The sequence below is a fragment of the Crinia signifera genome, chromosome 7 (assembly GCF_055691185.1).
Source record: "Crinia signifera chromosome 7, ASM5569118v1, whole genome shotgun sequence".
Taxonomy (NCBI): domain Eukaryota; kingdom Metazoa; phylum Chordata; class Amphibia; order Anura; family Myobatrachidae; genus Crinia; species Crinia signifera.
In genome coordinates this window covers 19765757-19792444 of record NC_139223.1, presented here as the reverse complement: position 1 = coordinate 19792444, position 26688 = coordinate 19765757, and the positions used below count along the sequence as shown (strand labels likewise).

The window sequence follows — 26688 nt, the reverse complement described above, 5'->3', positions numbered from 1 at the left end:
GGGGTCTGTACTACAGGGTGCTAGGGGGTCTGTACTACAGGGTGCTAGGGGGTCTGTACTACAGGGTGCTAGGGGGTCTGTACTACAGGGTGCTAGGAGGTCTGTACTACAGGGTGCTAGGAGGTCTGTACTACAGGGTGCTAGGGGGGCTGTATTACAGGGTGCTAGGGGGTCTGTACTACAGGGTGCTAGGGGGTCTGTACTACAGGGTGCTAGGGGGTCTGTACTACAGGGTGCTAGGGGGTCTGTACTACAGGGTGCTAGGGGGTCTGTACTACAGGGTGCTAGGGGGTCTGTACTACAGGGTGCTAGGGGGGCTGTACTACAGGGTGCTAGGGGGTCTGTACTACAGGGTGCTAGGGGATCTGGCCTAAATAGCGCTATTTCATGCTATGTAAAAGAGGCTAGTAGCTACCCTACCTAATGGGGCTGATTCAGATCCATACGGTTGATCTGTGAATTTGCAGACTGACCGATTATCAGTCAGACACGCATGCGCATGGTACGCTGTGTGCATGTGCGAGTCATGCGTGTAAACAAAGCCAGTGATGCCTTTATTGAAATGTTTTTGCATATACAGTGCATTGCTTTTTACATAGAGAAACTAAATACAGTAATGTTTGTGTAAAAGTGAGAACACAAACTGTCCATAAAAACACATACACACTGCGGCTATCCACAACAGCTATGGAAAGCCGTCCACTCGCCTGGTATTACCAGCAGATGAGTGGTGGCGGCTGGCGATGATGCTGGAGAGGGATATAGAGGGTGACTGTGGAGGCTGGGGTGAAGAAGATAGAGGGTGACTGGCAAGGCTGGGGTGATGAAGATAGAGGGTGACTAGTGAGGCTGGGGTGACGAAGATAGAGGGTGACTGTGGAGGCTGGGGTGAAGAAGATAGAGGGTGACTGGCAAGGCTGGGGTGATGAAGATAGAGGGTGACTGGCAAGGCTGGGGTGATGAAGATAGAGGGTGACTGGTGAGGCTGGGGTGACGAAGATAGAGGGTGACTGTGGAGGCTGGGGTGAAGAAGATAGAGGGTGACTGGCAAGGCTGGGGTGATGAAGATAGAGGGTGACTGGTGAGGCTGGGGTGATAAAGATAGAGGGTGACTGGTGAGGCTGGGGTGATACAGATAGAGGGAGACTGGCGATTCTGGGGTGATGAATATAGAGGGTGACTGGTGAGGCTGGGGTGATGAAGATAGAGGGTGACTGGCGAGGCTGGGGTGATGGAGATAGAGGGTGACTGGGGAGGCTGGGCTGATGGAGATAGAGGACGATTGGTGAGGCTGGGGTGATGAAGATAGAGGGTGACTGGGGAGGCTGGGCTGATGGAGATAGAGGACGATTGGTGAGGCTGGGGTGTCAGGGACATAGCGGGTGACTGGCGAGGCTGGGGTGTCAGGGACATAGCGGGTGACTGGTGAGGCTGGGGTGATGGAGATAGAGGGTGACTGGGGAGGCTGGGGTGATGGAGATAGAGGGAGGCTGGGGTGATGGAGATAGAGGGTGACTGGGGAGGCTGGGGTGATGGAGATAGAGGGTGACTGGCGAGGCTGGGGTGATGGAGATAGAGGGTGACTGGGGAGGCTGGGCTGATGGAGATAGAGGACGATTGGTGAGGCTGGGGTGATGAAGATAGGGGGTGACTGGTGAGGCTGGGGTGATGAAGATAGAAGGTGACTGGGGAAGCTGGGCTGATGGAGATAGAGGGTGACTGGGGAGGCTGGGGTGTCAGGGACATAGCGGGTGACTGGCGAGGCTGGGGTGTCAGGGACATAGCGGGTGACTGGTGAGGCTGGGGTGATGGAGATAGAGGGTGACTGGGGAGGCTAGGGTGATGGAGATAGAGGGAGGCTGGGGTGATGGAGATAGAGGGTGACTGGGGAGGCTGGGGTGTCAGGGACATAGCAGGTGACTGGGGAGGCTGGGGTGATGAAGATAGAGGGTGACTGGGGAGGCTGGGGTGATGGAGATAGAGGGTGACTGGCGAGGCTGGGGTGATGGAGATAGAGGGTGACTGGTGAGGCTGGGCTGATGGAGATAGAGGACGATTGGTGAGGCTGTGGTGATGAAGATAGAGGGTGACTGTGGAGGCTGGGGTGATGAAGATAGAGGGTAACTGTGGAGGCTGGGGTGATGAAGATAGAGGGTAACTGTGGAGACTGGGGTGATGAAGATAGAGGGTGACTGTGGAGGCTGGGGTGATGAAGATAGAGGGTGACTGGGGAGACTGGGGTGATGAAGATAGAGGGTGACTGTGGAGGCTGGGGTGATGAAGATAGAGGGTGACTGTGGAGGCTGGGGTGATGAAGATAGAGGGTGACTGGGGAGACTGGGGTGATGAAGATAGAGGGTGACTGTGGAGGCTGGGGTGAAGAAGATAGAGGGTGACTGGCAAGGCTGGGGTGATGAAGATAGAGGGTGACTGGTGAGGCTGGGGTGACGAAGATAGAGGGTGACTGTGGAGGCTGGGGTGAAGAAGATAGAGGGTGACTGGCAAGGCTGGGGTGATGAAGATAGAGGGTGACTGGTGAGGCTGGGGTGATGAAGATAGAGGGTAACTGTGGAGACTGGGGTGATGAAGATAGAGGGTGACTGTGGAGGCTGGGGTGATGAAGATAGAGGGTGACTGGGGAGACTGGGGTGATGAAGATAGAGGGTGACTGTGGAGGCTGGGGTGATGAAGATAGAGGGTGACTGTGGAGGCTGGGGTGATGAAGATAGAGGGTGACTGGGGAGACTGGGGTGATGAAGATAGAGGGTGACTGTGGAGGCTGGGGTGAAGAAGATAGAGGGTGACTGGCAAGGCTGGGGTGATGAAGATAGAGGGTGACTGGTGAGGCTGGGGTGACGAAGATAGAGGGTGACTGTGGAGGCTGGGGTGAAGAAGATAGAGGGTGACTGGCAAGGCTGGGGTGATGAAGATAGAGGGTGACTGGTGAGGCTGGGGTGATGAAGATAGAGGGTGACTGGTGAGGCTGGGGTGATACAGATAGAGGGAGACTGGCGATTCTGGGGTGATGAATATAGAGGGTGACTGGTGAGGCTGGGGTGATGAAGATAGAGGGTGACTGATGAGGCTGGGGTGATAAAGATAGAGGGTGACTGGGGAGGCTGGGGTGATGAAGATAGAGGGTGACTGATGAGGCTGGGGTGATAAAGATAGAGGGTGACTGGCGATTCTGGGGTGATGAAGATAGAGGGTGACTAGTGAGGCTGGGGTGATGAAGATAGAGGGTGACTGGCCAGGCTTGGATGATGAAAGGAATATAGGTACTTGTGTAGTTTCACGGCGCCACCCTGCGCACAGTCTGTGTTTGAAACTTGGCAGCTTGCCAGACTCTGTGTTTACCCACTAGGGGACGCGGTACGCGTCCGACCGACCGACCTTTTCATACCCCCACTATCCACGTCGGCTTGGAGTTGTTTTTTTAAAGTGTGGCGAACGCAGCGAGTCATGCGAGGGGACGCGTATTACTTCCCAGGTAAACGCGTCCCCTCGTAGGGCTCGCTGCGCTCGCCACGCTTCGGGCTCGGTGGCTCGCTGCGCTCGCCACACTTTAGAAAGTCGACTCCGCGCCGACGTGGATAGTGGGGGTATCAAAAGGTCGGTCGGACACTTACAGCTGCGCTCGCCGCGCTTAGGGGCTAAAGCGTCTAAATTTTAGCGTCTACATTTGGGACACCCCCTTTGATAGCGGTGTGCCGGGGTGTCTAGTTTAGAAGCCCTGTATGTTAGCGGTGTGCTGGGGTGTCCAGTTTACATGCCCTCGTTGTCAGCGGTGTGCAGGACTGTCTATTTCACTGTGGAACTCAGAGGCAGAACTCTGGGAGGCAATGGAGTCATCTGCTTCCGGGCTCCTGCACCCAAGGGGGCACCTCTCCTCCCCTTCAAGTTTGAATCAGTTAATTTAAAGCAGTTGATATTGCTAATGTTGCTGACTCCCCCTTTTAACAGCATTTTTGCAAGTGTCACACCCTGTATTAGATCCCATGACCATACTGGAGACAGACACCTTACTGATTGAGCTATTTGGGGGGGAACCAATACTTATCTTGCCTCTGGGCAACTGGGATAAACTTACGCTACTGGTGGAACTACAAGTACCACAATGACCACATGCCCAGCGCTACGCTGATAACGTAGATTACATATGGAAAGCAGGCACACGCTGCGCTGAGAACAGCTAGAGCAGCACGCGCACAGTTAAACACAGAGTCTGGCAAGCTGCCAAGTTTCAAACACAGACTGTGCGCGCGGTGGCGCCGTGAAACTACACAAGTACCGGAATATATATATATAGGTACTTGTTTCCTAGCACGGCTCCCCCGATTTTGATCGCAGTGCATCTTATGCAATCGCATCGCATGCAATATAGCGGCATGCGGTGCATTATGCGATTTTATGCGATTTTTAATTGTACAAGCACCCTAATGGGTGCTTACAATGTTAAATGCACCCTCATTGTCAACGCCACCCCCACTATCAACACCAACCCGAAGCGTGACGAGCGCAGCGAGCCCGTTAGGGGAGGCAGTACGCGTCCTCCGACCTTTTCATACCCCCACTATCCACGTCGGCGTGGAGTTGATTTTAGATAGTGTGGCGAGTGCAGCGAGCCACCGAGCCCGAAGCGGGGCGAGCGGACACGGATTACTTTACATGTATTCCGCGTCCCCTCGTGGGGCTCGCTGCGCTCGCCATGCTTCGGGCTCGTATTCCACGTCCCCTCGCGGGACTCGCTGCGCTCGCCACACTATCTAAAATCTACTCCACGCCGACGTGGATAGTAGGGGTATGAAAAGGTCGGAGGATGCGTACTGCCGCCCCTTGCCGGCTCGCTGCGCTCGCCACAATTCGGGTTGGCTGCTTTTTCAAACCATCGCTTGAGCCTATATTCTTTTACAAAAATTTGATAAGCATGCATGCTACTAACGTTTGAGCCACTAACCAATTAAGCTGCATTGTGGTACTTGTAGTTCCACAGTGAAATAGAAAGTCCTGCACACCGCTGACAACGGGGGCATGTAAACTGGACACCCCGGCACACCGCTAACGTACGGGGCTTCTAAACTAGACACCCCGGCACACCTCTATCAAAGGGGGTGTCCCAGATGTAGACGCTAAAATTTAGACGCTTTAGCGTCTAAATCCAAGCTCCCTGCAAACCGCTAAGAAGGGGGCATCTAAGTTTAGACGCTAAAGCGTCTGAATTTAGTTGGGTATAGGGGTACATAGGGGTGCACTGTGCAAAACACTCTTAAACCTGTTCACAATGACACTAGTCGACGTAACAGCTGTTGACCTTGTTAATTCCACTATCCACGCCACCCCGAAGCGTGGCGAGCGCTATGCGTCCGACCGACCTTTTCATACCCCCACTATCCACGTCGGCGTGAAGTTGACTTTATAAAGTGTGGCGAGCGCAGCGAGGCGAGCACAGCGAGCCCTACGAGGGGACGCGTATACCTGTGAAGTAATCCGCGTCCCCTCGTGGGACTCGCTGCGCTCGCCACACTTTAGAAAGTCAACTCCACGCCGACGTGGATAGTGGGGGTATGAAAAGGACGGTCGGTCGGACGCTTCGGGGTCACGTGGATAGTGGAATTAACAAGGTCGACAGCTGTTACGTCGATTAGTGTCATTGTGAACAGGTTTAAGAGTGTTTTGCACAGTGCACCCCTATGTACCCCTATACCCAACTAAATTCAGACGCTTTAGCGTCTAAATTTAGATGCCCCCTTCTTAGCAGTTTGCAGGGAGTCTGGATTTAGACGCTTTAGCAGCCCCCCCTCCCCCGGATCAGGTGAGCGGCTCCCTCTCTCTTTCCCCAGTCCCCCCATCTCCCGCCGCCGCCCGATCACCTCCCCTCCCCTCGTGGAGCGAGACGCTGCTCCAGTCTCTCTCTCTCTTCCCCCGCCCCCGTGGAGCGATGCATCATTCTCCTGCCGCCGCAAGACACATCTCCCGCCGCCGCTTCACCCACCCCCCCTCACATGGAGCGTGTGAGCGCTGGGGCGCCCACCCCCCTTCCCGTCTGGAGCGCTCCGGTGCCTTGCACCGGCACTGTATAACAGCTGTTTTTCCTGCCATGCTTTACTAACTGGTGCATTACCTCATATTGATTTGGATAGCGTGATTTATATTTGTAATTATTTTATATATTCATATTTTTTATGATCATTATCGGCCTGTGATTTGTGTATGAAACTATTGTTATTATTTTGTAATAAATTGTAATAATTATATTCCGAATCAGCGCTGTCTTTATTCTTTTCTTGTCTTTTTCTGTAATTCAAGGGGTGGAGTATCCCCTTGTTAAGGTCAGCAGCAGCTTAGGAATTTTTCTAGAATAGATTTGCGCTCTGCCATTTCTTTGTTCTGGTTTTACATAAATCAAGTCTGATTGCCGACACTAGTGTCAACTGGTACGGGAAATCAAATGATCAATTGTAGATCCATAAACGAGATCCTATAAGGTTTAAAAAGGACAAAAAAGCAAAGGTTGACTTTGATTACGAAACAAATTCAATTTATCAGTGGACAACACCCCAAACCAGCAGTCCACAAAAAACTTTTTTCCGCAAAAGGAACAAACGGATATCGCAATCACATAAATCGTCAACTGAAATTCAGTTTTCAAGTAGCGACGTATCCAGTAATCCCACAGATAAATCTAGACCTCTACACAGCAGCGACCCGTGCCCGCACCAGCGGACACGCCACTACACCAGAAGAGGTGGTCAGGGTGCGAGGAAGGCCAAGGGGAAAAAAAACACTGATACATCCCGTGGCTCTGATATTTTATTGTATTCCAAAAATACATAAATCCCTAGTGGATCCCCCCTGGCAGACCCATTATATCTGCCAGTTTTGCAACTGGCCTCAGTATATTTAGATAGTGTCCTACAACCATTTATTAGAAAGCATGATAGATTTCTATTTTGACACTACCTCTTTGCTACCTGTTATTCCTGCTCTTGAAAATGATGTCCGCATTTTTGTTATTGATGTCTGTTGCCTTTACACGGCGATCCCACACGAGTTGGGATTGTCGGCGAGGAAGCGCTTAAAGGAGAATACTGCCAGCAGTGATGATGTTGTTGATTATTAGTTGATACAGCTGATACTCGCCAGAAATTTATTTATAACAACACTTTTTATTTACAGGTCAACGGGTGTGCTATGGGGGCGGTGGTAGCCCTTTCATATGCTAATATTTTTATGTTACAATTTGAACCCATTGATTTCTGGCAGAATTTTCTATTATTTTTGTTATATTGACGACATCATGCTATTTTGGAAAGGAGACCCCAATGACATGTGTGAATTTATTGTGGCCCACAACAGTGAAATAGGACCCATTAAATTTACATACATTCCCTATTCACAGTTTGTAAGGATCAAAAGGATCATATCAGATCCTTTGGTGGCATTACAGCAAATGGACGAAATGTTGAATAAGTTTCTCCAAAAGAGGGTATCCTATGCAAGAATTGGTTGCTGCTAAAGATAGGGCATCAAAACTGAATAGGGCTGACTTATTCGCACATAAAAATAAACAGAACGATGATAAAGCAGTAATACCGTGGGTCACTACCTACACTGCGATGAGTCCTAAGATCAAAAAGGCAGCACACAAGAGATGGCCGTTAATACAATCTTATAGCGATTTGAAATTTCAGTCTATGCCTTTAAGACCTTGTTATAGATGGTCAACAAACTTGCGTGACATCCTAGTTAAATCAGAAGTAGTGGTGGACAATTTCCAATGCATCCCCTCTCCAAGAGGATGCGTGAGATGTACTTGTGCGTCTTGTAGCTATGTGATACCCGGCGCTACGTTTAAACATCCAAAAACCGTTAAAGTATTTAATATAAGACATAGCCCAACATGCTCCTCGAAATTTACAGTCTACCAAATAATTTGCCCTTGCGGGCTATCTTATATTGGTAAGACTGAATGCCCCTTTAAGGCCAGAATGGCAGCCCACCGCAGCTCTATTAGAAAAGCTTTACAGGCTGGAACGAGCGACCAACCGGTAGCTCGTCATTTTGTGACAGCTCACCACAGTCTATCTACCATTCCTTACAGAATGATAGATCACATTCCAGATTCAATCCGTGGGGGAAACCGAGGGTTACATTGTGAGGCTCGCTGGATATTAAGACTAGACACATTAGCCCTGCATGGTCTTAATGAGCAATCAAATCTTCTCTTGTAATGATTTGTTACAAATCCTCCCTGATTGCCAGCTTTAGAAAAGTTACACCTGTGGGAATCGATACAGATTCGATATTGACGGCCACCAGGACCCGGCGGGTGCCGATATTGAACCGGAGGGAGGGAAAGATGGCGAGCGGGGGGAGGGAGGGAGGGAGGGGGGATGGCACTGCATTTGATCTGGAGGTCGAAGCAGACATCGACTTGACTGCCTAGTCTATTTCTGCTTTCGATCCAGGTGTCGCGGTGCCGCGCATAGAGATCAAATCTGTTTTGAATGCAGCTAACACTGTTTGATTGAGATTCGATTTCGATTCGATTTTGCTTCTAGAAGCAAAATCTAATAGAAAATGTGTCAAAATCGAAGCATGTATACACCCCATAAGGCTTAGTACATAGAACCTTGTGTTCTTAGAGAAAAGTTCCAAATAATAATAATAATAGTTCTTCATCAGTTTAAAACTAAATTGAGTATGTACAATTTGGTTCCGGTTGATAGATCTAAAGTGTCTAGATAAACAGTCAATAGCTCTTCCCCAAAAGGTCTACCCCATGCAATAGGTTGACAGGGTCAAAATGTTGACATGCAATAGGAAGACATGTAATAGGTCAAAAGGGTCGACATGTCAACATGAAAAAGGTAGACACATGACAAGGTCGAATTTTTCATGATTTTTTTTAAAACAACTTGTTCTTGCCTAACCATCCATGCCAGCGGCAAACACAGGATTTTTACAGGGGGATTTCCAAATGTAATCCAAACTCCCACTCTGAAGAGCATTGGAGTAAGAATGGGAGTCTGGGGGAGCGGTAACAGCCCTGAAAATTGGTCTTTTTATACACTGGATACTGTATGGAATACAGTATTAATATTTAACAGTGCAGTTGGTCTATAGTATAGGCTGTTTCGAAAAGTGGTAAGGAGAATAAACATATAATAAATAAATACACAAACATAATATATCCAGTACTGCACTTTCTAAGCTCACAATCTCCCACTTCATGGTAAGGCTCCTGTCTCTTCCTCCTGGCAGCTGCTCTCTGGTCCATTGCGATGTTTGAGGTCTCAGATCCACACACACAGTCAATGTGGTAGAAGAAGCTGGTACACTGGGCATGTGCAGCAGCTCCGCTCTGTCCCTTACACTGCATGATGTGATGGCAGCTCTACTGATCATATTATATACCAGTGCTATTGTTGTCATAATATAAGGCCCTTGCCAAGAGGAGGGGGGGGGGGGGTTCTGGGCAACCAAAACCCCCCTGCATGTCCCTCTGCTTGTCGGCATAGAGGAAGAATGTTAAAAGTGTTAAAGGATGTAAGGTGTGCAGAGAGGACATAGGGGCCCATTTATCAAATCATATTTGCGACTAAATCCCCCAAAACACCGGGGTTTAGCCGCAAATACTAAGTATCTCCTAAATGTATCTCCTAAATGTATCAAAGGGGGACCGCAGCAGGGATCTCCGATCCCTGCTGCAATCCCCCCTGCACCGCCGCCGGCCGCATCCCCCATAGGTTTCTATGGGGGATGCGAAGCTGCCCGATGTATTAACATCGGGCAGCCCGGCTTCGCATCCCTGGGCTATCACCATTCTGGGATGGCGATAGCCCATCGTAGCCTATGGCTACGAGATCGCACTGCCGAGTGGGGCAGTGCGGTCACAGGGGTCGGCGGGGGTCAGCGCATAACCGCGCATGCGCAGACCCCCCGGCTTCCGGGTCAGGGCTTCGCAGGAACGGGCTCCTTTTGGAGCCCTGTCCCTGCGCCCTTTTACTCATACATTCAGGCGGTGTACTTCAACACCGCAATGCGATGTCCGGCGATGCCACTGCGCCAGCATCGCAATATATTGATAAATGCGCCCCCAAAAGAGAAAAAAAAACAGGAGAAATAGATAGCAGGGAAGAGAGGAGGAGGGAGAGAGACAGCAGGTTAGAGACAAGTGGGATAGCTAAGTCCACCTCCCCCACTGTGTACCTCACTAATTCCCCCATCCCCCACTGTGTACCACACTGTATACCTCACTAAGTCCCCCCTCCCTCACTGTGTACCTAAATCCCCATTCCCCCACTATGTACCTCGCTAAGCCCTCTTTCCCACTGTGTACCTCACTAAATCTCACCTCCCCCATGTGAACCACGCTAAACCCCCTCCCCCACTGGTACCTTGATAACCCCTTCCCCACTGTAATCTAAGTTTAGTTATCTCCCCTCATTGACAGCGCTGTGCTTAACATTGTGTGCTTAACTCCGTGCGCTTGCAGACTCTTCTGGTCTGCGCTGTCAAAGGATGCACTGTGCCCAGGCAGGCTGTTTGTTTATACTGGCTGTCGCTGAGCCCCGCAGGCTCCGCTCTCCTTGTAGGCTGCGGCTGCGCTGTTCGGATCGGCTGTACCCTGGCCCGGAAGCCAGGCTCTCTTCATCAGCGCTCAGTCTTCTCTCCTATTCATTCACGCCCGCGGCCAACAGGTCAGGTGGGAAGCATAGGGGAGGAGTTGGAGACCAGTAGCACTGCACTGGTCTCAGACTACGTCGCTGATGGGGAAATGGGGGAGGGGGGGGGCATATAAAGTTCCGGATGGTGCAGAGAGTATTGCCTTCTAAAACTTTGGCCCCTCAAGCCCCATAGCAGCTGCATCATGTGGGGGGTGCCGATCATTAGGAGGTGCCTGTGCACCCCCGGCACCCCCCGTGCGCACGCCTATGCATGCATTAGTGTCCACCACTGATCCAGCCCCAGCATGTCAGAGACCTCGTGGTGGTGTAGTGGTTCATCAGGGTGGGGCAATAAGCACATTACAGTGGGTACATCAGAGAAACATCGGATGCCCCAAAGAGTCCCTCTAGTTCTGATCCATGTGCTCCATGACCTGGTGCTGGGACCGCACACAACTCGCTGCCCGCTCCAAGCGATCACAGACATGGGTGGGGTCTCGGCCTGGTCAATAGGAAATTTCTCTTACCGTCAGTAACCCTGACTCCACCCACTGGGCAGTGGGCAGATAACTTTGGGGCCGATTCACACCTGGTCGCTCAGTGACTAATTTGGCTCTATCCACAATGGTTGGGGTTTGTGCATCTGCAAATAAGCGCATGTCCAAACCGCCACAGCGAACGCTATTAATGAATTTCGCACTCGTTGGGGTGTTCACTTGCTTGGGGGAAGGGGGGGCAGCCAGTAAATGGATGTTGGGCGCGCCCAGAAAAACACTGGGTGACACCTGCGAATACAGGCGTGTCTATGTCTGCGGGTCGCTGATGTCACATGACGTCCGCTCCTGCCCCGTATTCGGCAGATGGCGGGCGCTGAAATAGTCAGTCCAGAGTGACTCATTCGACGGTGAGCGACCATCAATTGATTTTTCCCCCCGTGCGGATGCCTGTGAGGGGATGTGTTAGTGCTAGTGAGGGGATTCCCTGGGCAGGGTGCGTTCAGCGGGGAGGCGGCGGCATTTACCTGCTCGCTAGTTAGCGAATATACTGTATGCAGCCTAGCAAACAGGTCTGAATCGGGCCCTTTGTTACCACCACCAGGCTCCTACCACATGGCCCCTGTTTCCAGATTACTGCTGTGTATGTGTCACCAATCCGTCCAGGTAAAGAATGCTGAAAGCGCCATGAGTTTATCAGGGTGCCGGACAGTCGGGATTCTGACAGTCATTACTCCGACGTCTGAATCCCGACTACTCCCTCGTGGGGGTCCACGACCCCCATAGAGGGAGAATAAAATAGGTGGCGAGCGCAGCAAGGGGCTTCATTGGGCTCCCCCGCTGTGCAGTCGGGATTCTGACGTCGGAGAAATGACTGTCGGGATCCCGACTGTCGGTGTGTCATTCCACACCCGTTTATCATGTGTGGTTGGTTCTCCGTCCACAGCTGCCACAGAGGACACGGCTGCCAGTAATACCTGTACAGAGAATACAGAATAAGTAACCTCTGACCTTGTGTTGTGACATCATCTCATGGGAGGTATAGAAGGGTCGGGACTTATACTGAGCCGAGGAGACCGACTACCCAGCACCACCCCACTAAGTGACATCACGTGACTGTAAAACAGGGGATAGGAACAGAACATGCAGTTTACACTGACATGCACTTTCAGGGGGCGCAGTGGTGTATAGCACAATAATGAGCAATAGTTTTTACCCAGTATATACATTTATTAAAACAATATATAAAAAACAATATAATAATATTCACATGTAAGTGCACTCTATAGGATTTTCATAGCAATTGCATAACAAGACGTACAAGACATACAACAATTAACATATAGAGGCTTTTTCAACTTTTTTCACTTTATCCAACCTCATACCAGCTATTATGCTTGAAAAAGCCTCTATACATACCTCCCAACTGTCACGATTACAGCGGGACAGTCCCGATTTTCGGGTCCTGTCCCGCTGTCCCACCCGCGGCAGGCATTGTCCCCCCAATCTAATTCTCTATTCTCGTATGAAAATGAGGTTGCGGCTAATTAGCATAAGCCGCGCCCTCATTTGCATACGTCCCACCCCCTTTTTGGGCGCTCATGTGGCGTCGCCGCGCGAGTGTCCCTATTTCATCATCACAGAAGTTGGGAGGTATGCCTATATGGTAATTGTTGTATGTCTTGTTATGCAATTGCTATGAAAATCCTATAAAGTGCACTTACATGTGAATATTATTATATTGTTTTAATAAACGTTACACAAACTCTGACAGGGGGCAGCAACGGTGCACAGCAGTGCAACCCTTCAAATACATTAAACCAGCGCGCCGCTCTTTTCTGGCCCTTTGTGCTTTTTCTCCTTTGTTTGTTGCTGTAAAAGCCTCCTGCACATTTATTATAAGGGTAAGGGTTCAGGTAAATGGGAATGGCTGCGACCTGGTGACCAAATCTATGTTATCTCTACTGTAAAGGACTTCATGCCCTCCAACATGACCCATTCCATGGGGTACAACATGCCCTGTTCCTGGACTTCCTTGTCTGTGGCAGTTACAGAGGTCAATGTTGGAGGGTGTGCAACTTGCTGGTAAAAAGGAGAATCGCAGCCAAAGAGATCAGCACAAGGGAAAGAGGAGGACGCAGAGCTGACAGTCATGCAGGCACCAGAGAGAGGAGGACGCAGAGCTGACAGTCATGCAGGCACCAGAGAGAGGAGGACGCAGAGCTGACAGTCATGCAGGCACCAGAGAGAGGAGGACGCAGAGCTGACAGTCATGCAGGCACCAGAGAGAGGAGGACGCAGAGCTGACAGTCATGCAGGCACCAGAGAGAGGAGGACGCAGAGCTGACAGTCATGCAGGCACCGGAGAGAGGAGGACGCAGAGCTGACAGTCATGCAGGCACCAGAGAGAGGAGGACGCAGAGCTGACAGTCATGCAGGCACCAGAGAGAGGAGGACGCAGAGCTGACAGTCATGCAGGCACCAGAGAGAGGAGGACGCAGAGCTGACAGTCATGCAGGCACCAGAGAGAGGAGGACGCAGAGCTGACAGTCATGCAGGCACCAGAGAGAGGAGGACGCAGAGCTGACAGTCATGCAGGCACCAGAGAGAGGAGGACGCAGAGCTGACAGTCATGCAGGCACCAGAGAGAGGAGGACGCAGAGCTGACAGTCATGCAGGCACCAGAGAGAGGAGGACGCAGAGCTGACAGTCATGCAGGCACCAGAGAGATCAGGACGCAGAGCTGGCAGTCATGCAGGCACCAGAGATAGGAGGACGCAGAGCTGACAGTCATTCAGGCACCAGAGAGAGGAGGACGCAGAGCTGACAGTCATGCAGGCACCAGAGAGAGGAGGACGCGGAGCTGACAGTCTTGCAGGCACCAGAGAGAGGAGGACGCAGAGCTGACAGTCATGCAGGCACCAGAGAGAGGAGGACGCAAAGCTGACAGTCATGCAGGCACCAGAGAGAGGAGGACGCAGAGCTGACAGTCATGCAGGCACCAGAGAGAGGAGGACGCAGAGCTGACAGTCATGCAGGCACCAGAGAGAGGAGGACGCAGAGCTGACAGTCATGCAGGCACCAGAGAGAGGAGGACGCAGAGCTGACAGTCATGCAGGCACCAGAGAGAGGAGGACGCAGAGCTGACAGTCATGCAGGCACCAGAGAGAGGAGGACGCAGAGCTGACAGTCATGCAGGCACCAGAGAGAGGAGGACGCAGAGCTGACAGTCATGCAGGCACCAGGGAGAGGAGGACGCAGAGCTGACAGTCATGCAGGCACCAGAGAGAGGAGGACGCAGAGCTGACAGTCATGCAGGCACCAGAGAGAGGAGGACGCAGAGCTGACAGTCATGCAGGCACCAGGGAGAGGAGGACGCAGAGCTGACAGTCATGCAGGCACCAGAGAGAGGAGGACGCAGAGCTGACAGTCATGCAGGCACCAGAGAGAGGAGGACGCAGAGCTGACAGTCTGCAGGCACCAGAGAGAGGAGGACGCAGAGCTGACAGTCATGCGGGCACCAGAGAGAGGAGGACGCAGAGCTGACAGTCATGCGGGCACCAGAGAGAGGAGGACGCAGAGCTGACAGTCATGCGGGCACCAGAGAGAGGAGGACGCAGAGCTGACAGTCATGCGGGCACCAGAGAGAGGAGGACGCAGAGCTGACAGTCATGCGGGCACCAGAGAGAGGAGGACGCAGAGCTGACAGTCATGCGGGCACCAGAGAGAGGAGGACGCAGAGCTGACAGTCATGCAGGCACCAGAGAGAGGAGGACGCAGAGCTGACAGTCATGCAGGCACCAGAGAGAGGAGGACGCAGAGCTGACAGTCATGCAGGCACCAGAGAGAGGAGGACGCAGAGCTGACAGTCATGCAGGCACCAGAGAGAGGAGGACGCAGAGCTGACAGTCATGCAGGCACCAGAGAGAGGAGGACGCAGAGCTGACAGTCATCCAGGCACCAGAGAGAGGAGGACGCAGAGCTGACAGTCATGCAGGCACCAGAGAGAGGAGGAAGCAGAGCTGACAGTCATGCAGGCACCAGAGAGAGGAGGACGCAGAGCTGACAGTCATGCAGGCACCAGAAAGAGGAGGACGCAGAGCTGACAGTCATGCAGGCACCAGAGAGAGGAGGACGCAGAGCTGACAGTCATGCAGGCACCAGAGAGAGGAGGACGCAGAGCTGACAGTCATGCAGGCACCAGGGAGAGGAGGACGCAGAGCTGACAGTCATGCAGGCACCAGAGAGAGGAGGACGCAGAGCTGACAGTCATGCAGGCACCAGAGAGAGGAGGACGCAGAGCTGACAGTCTGCAGGCACCAGAGAGAGGAGGACGCAGAGCTGACAGTCATGCGGGCACCAGAGAGAGGAGGACGCAGAACTGACAGTCATGCGGGCACCAGAGAGAGGAGGACGCAGAGCTGACAGTCATGCGGGCACCAGAGAGAGGAGGACGCAGAGCTGACAGTCATGCGGGCACCAGAGAGAGGAGGACGCAGAGCTGACAGTCATGCGGGCACCAGAGAGAGGAGGACGCAGAGCTGACAGTCATGCGGGCACCAGAGAGAGGAGGACGCAGAGCTGACAGTCATGCAGGCACCAGAGAGAGGAGGACGCAGAGCTGACAGTCATGCAGGGCACCAGAGAGAGGAGGACGCAGAGCTGACAGTCATGCAGGCACCAGAGAGAGGAGGACGCAGAGCTGACAGTCATGCAGGCACCAGAGAGAGGAGGACGCAGAGCTGACAGTCATGCAGGCACCAGAGAGAGGAGGACGCAGAGCTGACAGTCATGCAGGCTCCAGAGAGAGGAGGACGCAGAGCTGACAGTCATGCAGGCACCAGAGAGAGGAGGACGCAGAGCTGACAGTCATGCAGGCACCAGAGAGAGGAGGACGCAGAGCTGACAGTCATGCAGGCACCAGAGAGAGGAGGACGCAGAGCTGACAGTCATGCAGGCACCAGAGAGAGGAGGACGCAGAGCTGACAGTCATGCAGGCACCAGAGAGAGGAGGACGCAGAGCTGACAGTCATGCAGGCACCAGAGAGAGGAGGACGCAGAGCTGACAGTCATGCAGGCACCAGAGAGGAGAGGACGCAGAGCTGACAGTCATGCAGGCACCAGAGAGAGGAGGACGCAGAGCTGACAGTCATGCAGGCACCAGAGAGAGGAGGACGCAGAGCTGACAGTCATGCAGGCACCAGAGAGAGGAGGACGCAGAGCTGACAGTCATGCAGGCACCAGAGAGAGGAGGACGCAGAGCTGACAGTCATGCAGGCACCAGAGAGAGGAGGACGCAGAGCTGACAGTCATGCAGGCACCGGAGAGAGGAGGACGCAGAGCTGACAGTCATGCAGGCACCGGAGAGAGGAGGACGCAGAGCTGACAGTCATGCAGGCACCAGAGAGAGGAGGACGCAGAGCTGACAGAGCCGAATTTCCCATTAGGCACGTGAGGCACCGGCCTAGGGGCGGCACATGTTTGGGGGCGGCACTTGGATGCCTGTGATAGTACTGTCAGCCCAAAATGTACCAATAACTGCAAAATATCCACTGTACTGTACTATATTCCATCTTAAATACAGTGTAAATGGATAGGACATGCAGATACTGCCCCTGTAAACTGTCATACTTAGTAAATCTGTATTCATAATAAAAGAACATGTCACAGTTAGTAGCTTTCTTATAATTCCATTATATTGGTTATTATCAAATGAGGGCTTATAAGTAATCAATAACAATAATACAATTAGGCGGGGGGGGGGGGTGCGAACATTATTGTTGAGCCTAGGGGTGCCCTCATCCCTAAATCCGCCCCTGAGAGCTGACAGTCATGCAGGCACCAGAGAGAGGAGGACGCAGAGCTGACAGTCATGCAGGCACCAGAGAGAGGAGGAGGCAGAGCTGACAGTCATGCAGGCACCAGAGAGAGGAGGACGCAGAGCTGACAGTCATGCAGGCACCAGAGAGAGGAGGAGGCAGAGCTGACAGTCATGCAGGCACCAGAGAGAGGAGGACGCAGAGCTGACAGTCATGCAGGCACCAGAGAGAAGAGGACGCAGAGCTGACAGTCATGCAGGCACCAGAGAGAGGAGGACGCAGAGCTGACAGTCATGCAGGCACCAGAGAGAGGAGGACGCAGAGCTGACAGTCATGCAGGCACCAGAGAGAGGAGGACACAGAGCTGACAGTCATGCAGGCACCAGAGAGAGGAGGACGCAGAGCTGACAGTCATGCAGGCACCAGAGAGAGGAGGACGCAGAGCTGACAGTCATGCAGGCACCAGAGAGAGGAGGACGCAGAGCTGACAGTCATGCAAACACCAGAGAGAGGAGGACGCAGAGCTGACAGTCATGCAGGCACCAGAGAGAGGAGGACGCAGAGCTGGCAGTCATGCAGGCACCAGAGAGAGGAGGACGCAGAGCTGACAGTCTGCAGGCACCAGAGAGAGGAGGACGCAGAGCTGGCAGTCATGCAGGCACCAGAGAGAAGAGGACAGAGCTTCCACGGACATCAGAGTGCCCTGCGGGCATCATGGTGACATTGCACAAGGGCAGAAGCTGTATCCGGCACACGCTGTCCGGTCCCCGAGTTGGCTATATTGCTGGCACCAACCATCTGGTCACTGCGAGACAAACATAGCCAAACGGCACCAGCCTGCAGTCACACCCAGCACAGCCCAGGATAAAAGCCAATGGGTGGAGATAAAACTAATCAAAGGAAAGGAGAGACCCCCCCCCCTCCCCTGACATGTACAACCCTGGACAGCAGGAGCAGTGCTAGTTCCTGTATCCTTCCCAGCTCCCCCCTCCTCAATGTCCCCAGGCACCTGTGTCACCCACATGTCCACAGATCCTGTGTCATACCATCCCCCCTCATGTATCCAGGTCCTGTGCCCCCCCCCCCCCCCCCACATGTGCCCTGTTCCTGTGTCCCCATGTTACCTCACCCACTTCCCCAAGTCCTGGGTCGTAGATTCACCGGGCTCCTCCATCCCTGCAGGGGGCAGTAGGCTGAATTTTTGCAGGGACTTGATCGATTGGTCTACAGCAGGCATGTCCAACGTTGGCCCTCCAGATGTTGTGAAACTACACTTCCCAGCATGCTTTGCCACAGGTTTGCTACTAGAGAATGCTAAAACTATTGCCAAGCGTGCTGGGATGTGTAGTTTCACAACATCTGGATGGCCAACGTTGGACATGCCTGGTCTACAGTAATCGTGTCGGCAGTCAATATTGTGTAAGATATCTATATATCTATATATCTGGTTGCTGATATCACACAGTGAAGCTGGGGAACCACATGTGCCTTCCTTTTCTCAAGATTACCCCTCCCTCACCTGTGTGATATCACGTCCCTGACTGATCACCTGTGTGATATCACGGCCCTGACTGATCACCTGTGTGATATCACGGCCCTGACTGATCACCTGTGTGATATCACGTCACTGACTGAGCACCTGTGTGATATCACGTCACTGACTGAGCACCTGTGTGATATCACGTCACTGACTGAGCACCTGTGTGATATCACGTCACTGACTGAGCACCTGTGTGATATCACGTCACTGACTGAGCACCTGTGTGATATCACCTCACTGACTGAGCACCTGTGTGATATCACGTCACTGACCGAGCACCTGTGTGATATCACGTCACTGACCGAGCACCTGTGTGACATGACGTCACTGACTGAGCGCCTGTGTGATATCACGTCACTGACTGAGCACCTGTGTGATATCACCTCACTGACTGAGCACCTGCGTGATATCACGTCACTGACTGAGCACCTGCGTGATGTCACGTCACTGACTGAGCACCTGCGTGATGTCACGTCACTGACTGAGCACCTGCGTGATATCACGTCACTGACTGAGCACCTGTGTGATATCACGTCACTGACTGAGCACCTGTGTGATATCACGTCACTGACTGAGCACCTGCGTGATGTCACGTCACTGACTGAGCACCTGCGTGATGTCACGTCACTGACTGAGCACCTGTGTGATATCACGTCACTGACTGAGCACCTGTGTGATATCACTTCACTGACTGAGCACCTGTGTGACATGACGTCACTGACTGAGCACCTGCGTGATGTCACGTCACTGACTGAGCACCTGTGTGATATCACTTCACTGACTGAGCACCTGTGTGATATCACGTCACTTACCGAGCACCTGTGTGATATCACGTCACTGACTGAGCGCCTGTGTGATATCACGTCACTGACCGAGCACCTGTGTGACATGACGTCACTGACTGAGCACTTGTGTGATATCACGTCACTGACCGAGCACCTGTGTGACATGACGTCACTGACTGAGCACCTGTGTGATATCACGGCCCTGACTGAGCACCTGTGTTATATCACGTCACTGACTGAGCACCTGCGTGATATCACTTCACTGACCGAGCACCTGTGTGATATCCCGTCACTGACCGAGCACCTGTGTGATATCACGTCACTGACCGAGCACCTGTGTGATATCACGTCACTGACCGAGCACCTGTGTGATATCACGTCACTGACCGAGCACCTGCGTGATATCACGTCACTGACTGAGCACCTGCGTGATATCACGTCACTGACTGAGCACCTGTGTGATATAACGTCACTGACTGAGCACCTGCATGATATCACGTCACTGACTGAGCACCTGTGTGATATCACGTCACTTACTGAGCACCTGTGTGATATCACGTCACTGACTGAGCACCTGTGTGATATCACGTCACTCACTGAGCACCTGTGTGATATCACGTCACTGACAGAGCACCTGTGTGATATCACGTCACTCACTGAGCACCTGTGTGATATCACGTCACTGACAGAGCACCTGTGTGATATCACGTCACTGACCGAGCACCTGCGTGATATCACGTTACTGACTGAGCACCTGCGTGATATCATGTCACTAACTGAGCACCTGTGTGATATCACGGCCCTGACCGAGCACCTGTGCAATATTACGTCCCTGACTGAGCACCTGTGTGATATCACTGACTGAGCGCCTGCGTGATATCACGTCACTGACTGAGCACCTGCGTGATATCACGTCACTGACTGAGCACCTGTGTGATATCCCGTCACTGACTGAGCACCTGTGTGATATCCCATCACTCACTGAGCACCTGTGTGATATCACGTCACTGACCGAGCACCTGTGTGATATCACGTCACTGACTGAGCACATGTGTGATATCATGTCACTGACCGAGCACCTGTGTGATATCACGTCACTGACCGAGCACCTGTGTGATATCACGTCACTGACTGAGCACCTGTGTGATATCACGTCACTGACCGAGCACCTGTGTGATATAACGTCACTGACTGAGCACCTGCGTGATATCACGTCACTGACCGAGCACCTGCGTGATATCACGTTACTGACTGAGCACCTGCGTGATGTCACTGACTGAGCACCTGCGTGATATCATGTCACTAACTGAGCACCTGTGTGATATCACGGCCCTGACCGAGCACCTGTGCAATATTACGTCCCTGACTGAGCACCTGTGTGATATCACTGACTGCGCACCTGTGTGATATCACCTCACTGACTGAGCACCTGTGTGATATCACGTCACTGACTGAGCACCTGTGTGATATCCCGTCACTGACTGATCACCTGACTGATATCACGCCACTGACTGAGCACCTGTGTTATATCACGTCACTGACTGAGCAACTGTGTGATATCACGTCACTGACCGAGCACCTGTGTGATATCACGTCACTGACCGAGCACCTGTGTGACATGACGTCACTGACTGAGCACCTGTGTGATATCACGTCACTGACCGAGCACCTGTGTGATATCACGGCCCTGACCGAGCACCTGTGTGATATCACGGCCCTGACCGAGCACCTGTGTGATATCACATCACTGACTGAGCATCTGCCAGTATATACAGTATATGTACTTGCAGCCGCAGGGCTGCACCACTATTGTTACACCACTGTCTGAATGGGTATAAGTCATATAAAATCAACCCAACCAAGGTCGGTAGTCCATAGATCGACCACTACTGGTCATCAGTTGACACATTTAAAAGGTTGACATGGCTTAGGTCAACAGGGTTAAAAGGATGACACAAGCAATAGGTTGACGTGGAATATGTGTCGACATATGGCCTGTTGACCAATAGTGGTTCACCTATTAACTGTTGACACATTTATTGCCGACCACACCCCGTCGGAATATAATGGAAGCAGCTCACACTCTGGGGCTCCCCCAGGTCAGTTTCCAGTAATGGGGAATTCTGTACGTTATTATAATGTACAAACGTACAACAATACAAACTCTATGGATAGAAGTTATTGGAGCAGATGTATTAACCTGCCCCTGAAGTTTTTCAAATTAAGGGTCCCGCTTCTCCTGCATAACGAGGAGAAGCGGGCACCCGTTATGGTTGAATGTATTTAAAAAAACCTGCCGATACAGAGAGCCAGTATGCCAAGTGTTAACGGCTCTCCTTATTGGCGCCCCAGGCAGCCCTGCGCATGCGAATTAAAAAAAAAAATCCCCCGGCCGACTCTCTGGGCATGCGCGAGATCTCGCTTATATCACCAGATCTCGTGCGCAGCCTGGAGCCAGTAGCAGGGCTAGCGCTGTGCCCGCAGTGGGGATAGGACAACGCTAGCCCTGAGCTGGCGAAGTGCCTGGGGTGATTTAATGCCTCGAAGGCTGTTAATACATCGCCCCACTCGCTAATTACTGGGGGGCATTGCAGGGGACAGCCCCGGAGAGCGATACTGGGTGGGCTGTCACTAGCGCTCATTAGGTATTAAGAAACATAATCCCCCCAGATAACTGGCATTGCAGAAATGCACCTAACACTAGTTCATACATCTGCCCCATTGTGTGATAAACTCATATGTATAAATTCTATAACAAATAGATTTCTCCTCTACAGTAGTAATTGGTCTGTTATTGATTATTATTAGATACAATACCCAAAGAAATACATTAGTAATATTCAGTTATTCATTTTCCACAGTAAATTATATCTTGCACATAATCTCCTTGTTGCAGTATTTACTTTATGAGTTTGATGCAGGAATTCTGATACACGTAGAAGGCGGCGTGCAGGCGCTCAGTGAAGGTGGCGGAGAAGGTGTACAGGTGTCTGACGGGGTCACACAGCTTGTAGAAGGACAGACGCCCGGCCTCATAGTCCAGGTATATCCTGACTGTCTGCACAGGAGACTCTGGATCTATAATTGTATGTATATTATTATGACTTGCAATCAAATTGTCAATAAGGCTCAGGCTCCAGGACTTGTTATTATAACCAATGAATGCTTCATTACCATTTATCTTTCTCCCCATACTGTGACCGGCCACCCCTATCAGCCATTTCTCTGCCTCTCTCACATCCACTTCCCAGTAATGTCTCCCAGATGAGAAGGTACAGGAGCTAAACACCTGCCCAACTATAAACCTCTCTGGTCCATCTGGTCTGATCTGATATACATTACTATTAGATGCAGATCTGCGATCCTCTGATATAATAATCCAATTAGAGGCTGTCTTTATATCCAGTAATATGTCAGCTTTCTCCATCACTGAGAACTGTCTCTTTATCTGTAGATCCATCAGACTATCAGCCAAAAGGGAAAATCCCTTGTGTAACATCTGTGAGATTATTCCCTCATCCACACATCCAGTCACTCTTCCATCACTGGTGACATCACAGCTCATGTGACTGATGACATCACCTCCTGGATCTTTCTTCAGGACAGTTAATGGATCAGTGATGTTACAAATCTCCTCAATGCTACTAATCTTCCTGCACAGCTCGTCCTTCTTTGTCTCCAGCTGTGTGATCAGATAAGAGACTGAGAGAGACATCTGCTTTTCCTGCCTGATGATCTCACGCCGGACTTCCCTCTCCAGGGTGTCTAACTTCTCCCTGAAGTCCCTAAACAGATCAGTGGCTCTCTCAGTGACGCTGGTGGCTCCCTCCTTCTCCTCTCTCCTATGATCCTGCAGACGCTGCACTCTCCTCTCAGTCTTCTCTCTCTCAGACTTCAGGGTCCCAGTAACTGCTCTCAGTGTCTCTTTTTTCTTCTCAGAGGCCACAGTCAGAAGTTCCACGTGGTGACCCCGGTGGTCCCCAGCCACCCAGCAGGATGTACAGATAGCAGCAGAGTCCTCAGAGCAGTAATACTTCACCATCTCCTTGTGTACGGAGCATTTTCTTTCTGTCAGGAAATCAGTGGGTTCAGTTAGAATGTGTTCAGCAGATTTATTGTGTAGAATGAGGTGTTTGTCACAAAAGGAAGATTCACACTGCAGACATGTTTTAGCCGCCGGCACAGGAGTGTCACAGTAAGTACAGAAGATTGGGGTCTCCTCAGGCGCTGGCTCGCTACCTAGGAATCTTTCCACAATGTTCCGCAGCTTCCTGTTCTTCTCCAGTGCCGGACGCCTCCTAAACTCTGCTCTGCACTCCGGACAGAAATACTCTCCATCCACCTCCTGTGTATCCAGCGCCTTCCCAATACAGTCCCGGCAGAAGGTGTGGCCACATCTCAGGGATACGGGGTCGGTATAAAGGCTCAGGCAGATGGAGCAGCGCAGCTCAGCTCCCAGGTCTGCAGACGCCATTCTAGGAAACAGGAATGAAACAAAACATTATTATTATACAGATCAGCACAGAGGGTGAGGCTGAGCAGTAACGTCCGCAGCCAGAGACATGATGAAAGTGGTAGGATGCTGGGAATGGCTGTGTGGGGGGAAAATAGAGCAATAACATACTGTCTATGGGGCTCATTCATCAAACAATATTGGCAACAGGCAGCTGGAAACAGAGCCGGTGCCACCATTAGGCAGCTTTAGGCAATTGCATATGGGCGCTGGCCACTAGAGGGCAGCACCTCACACTGACCATGTATATTCTGCATTGGATTGAACTCCTCCTCTTTAAAAAGGTGATGAGTTTATGCAGCCGTCAGGCGCCCACGTGTGAGCATGGAAGACAGGATTATTGAAACCTTGCGCCAACACTTGTCTCACATAGATTTTATAAAGTTCATGTCCCCTGTTGTCCAGGCTGGATAGGAAGTTTCCAAATCTCCTCTCCACACGTATGTGCCACAAAAGCAAAGAAACAAAACAAAAAGAACGGGGTCAGATATATAACAAAGGACAAATTATTCACATATGGGGCTTCCCCAAACCCTCCAGAATGAAGCTTACATGTTCTTACATCGGTGAATGTGAGTGAACTCCCATAAAGGTATCTTTTACGGTGACCACCAAAAGTGTTTCATAGACTCAAAGATATGATGCTTACATGTACTTACATATACGTACACACAGACAATCACATAGCAGTTTCTTTTAGGAATGCTCACACTGTCTGTCTTACTTGTGTTACACGTTGTGTAGACGTGAAACAACACATGTAGCAGTTTCTTTCCTTCTCATTCATTTAGGAGTGACGAGCTATGCGAATAACGGCAAAAACCTCATGGTGCAGATAAAACATGAGGCTTTATTTGAACAAATAACATATAAAAACAAAGTGGCCTCATACCATGAATAAGTGTAGCAAAATGATAGCACAGAATAGGAAGATGGAACCTGGGTGCTTCTATTCAAACTTCACCTATGTAATGGTACAGCAGGACCTTCACAAACACTCCACCAACATGTTTCGATGCAGCTCAGGCGTCTTTATCAAGGCGGCCTTGATAAAGACGCACATGTAAGCATCATATCTTTGAGTCTATGAAACACTTTTGGGGGTCTTGTAAAAGATACCTTTATGGGAGTTCACTCATGTTCACTGATGTAAGAACGTGTAAGCTTTATTCTGGAGAGTTTGGGGGAGCCCCATGTGTGAATAATTTGTCCTATGTTATATATCTGACCCCGTGTATAGGGTATTTTTAACTACTTTTTGGACGCCATTCCTCCATTTTGTATCTGTATAACTTCATTGCTATATAAATGTACTTTTCATTAGGATTAGTGCTTTTACAGACATATAGGCACCAGTTAGAAATATAGTTCCATTCTAAGTGCCAGCTGTCTTTTACCCTTGACCTGGTGTGGAAGATATAGGCCCTTATTCTGATCGGTGCGGCCGGATCCGAATATGCGGCCAGGACCGTGCGTGCGAAACCCCGCCTTCCATACGGAGCGCCAACTCCGTCCGTACGCGGTAAGAAGCTGGCCGAACGGACCGCATGTGTATTTTTCATGGAATACGCCTCCTCCATCTCAGGGAACCTCCCCCATCATTCGATGGTCGCAGGACCGAGTGGTCCACCAGCTCCCGCAACCTCAGACCACACGGACATTTTTCCGTGCAAAAGCAGGGATCTGGGCGAGCAGCTGACATCCGGCGATGTCATATGTCCGCCCCCTACACGTGCATCACGACTGCATTACCATACGTACGCCCAGCGTTTGCATGGGAACGCCCATGAAACGCGGGGCGTATGCATATGGTAATGAGCCCAAATAGCCCTTCACGCCCCTCTCTACCCCCTGTTCGGAGTGTTCACATTTCATGCGGGATTTGGCCGTACGCCCCGCTCGCACATGCGCAGAGACGCCTCTGCACATGCGCAGACACAAAACATCGGCGGCACGAACGCACGCGGATATTACCGCACCAACCAGAATAAGGGCCATAGTGAGTGGGAAGTGTAGCCAGTGTTTAGGCAAACTGACAGTAAGAAATATATGTTCTTGCTATCAGTATGTCTGATCGGAACTGTCTAGTAAGCTGTATGGGCTATTGTGTCCATAACTATGTGAACGGGAAACTTGTCATTTTGGATAATTTATATTATGTGAACAGACTGCTACATCCAGTAAGGAATATCTGACAATACTAGGATATTTGCTGCAGGATGGGTATAAAGGCTAGAGATTTTTACATAGCGAGAGAAGTTCCTGAAATCTAGGTCTGTCTGCAGCGGACACAGACTTCTAATACCCCTTTTACACCAAAATCCCTGGTCGGACCCTGGTCTTCAAACACAGGAGTATCCAGGGATGGACCCAGCTTCATACTCCACAGCACTTTGACCTAGGGTCGGACCAGGGTCTGCTCTGTTTACACTGAACTTGGGTCAGGTTATGTGTATGTAAATGTGGACAGTTAACTCTCTGTAAACACAAGACCATGAAGTTTAACCCATAGAGAATCAAAACTTATCATGGTCATGGGTTCAATACCCACCATGGCCCTAACTGTGAGGCGTTTGTATATTCTCCGCCTACTTGCGTGAGTTTACTCTGGGTACTCCGGTTTCCTCCCACAATCCAAAAATATACTGGTAGGCTAATTGGCTCCCAACAAAAATTAACCCTAGAATGTCTGCGTGTGTGTATGTACATGTGGTAGGGAATATAGATTGTAAGCTCCACTGGGGCAGGGGCTGATGTGAATGTTCAACTATTCTTTGTAAAGCGCTGCGGAATATGTGTGCGCTATATAAGAAACTGTCAATAAATAAGACCTCAGTGCTGTAAGGCAAAATTATTAACCATTACAC

The 26688-nt window shown here is 51.2% G+C and overlaps 1 protein-coding gene across 1 annotated transcript in view; it reads right to left on the bottom strand.

The window, feature by feature from the left end:
• The window catches only part of LOC146021087 (uncharacterized), a 40988-nt gene extending 17206 nt beyond the window's left edge, over nucleotides 1–23782 (bottom strand). Inside the window, exon 1 of the mRNA XM_083154887.1 lies at nucleotides 22212–23782. Coding sequence (XP_083011013.1) covers nucleotides 22212–23782 — 1571 coding nt within the window. The remainder of the gene's footprint in view (nucleotides 1–22211) is intronic.
• Between the last annotated feature and the right edge of the window lie 2906 nt (nucleotides 23783–26688).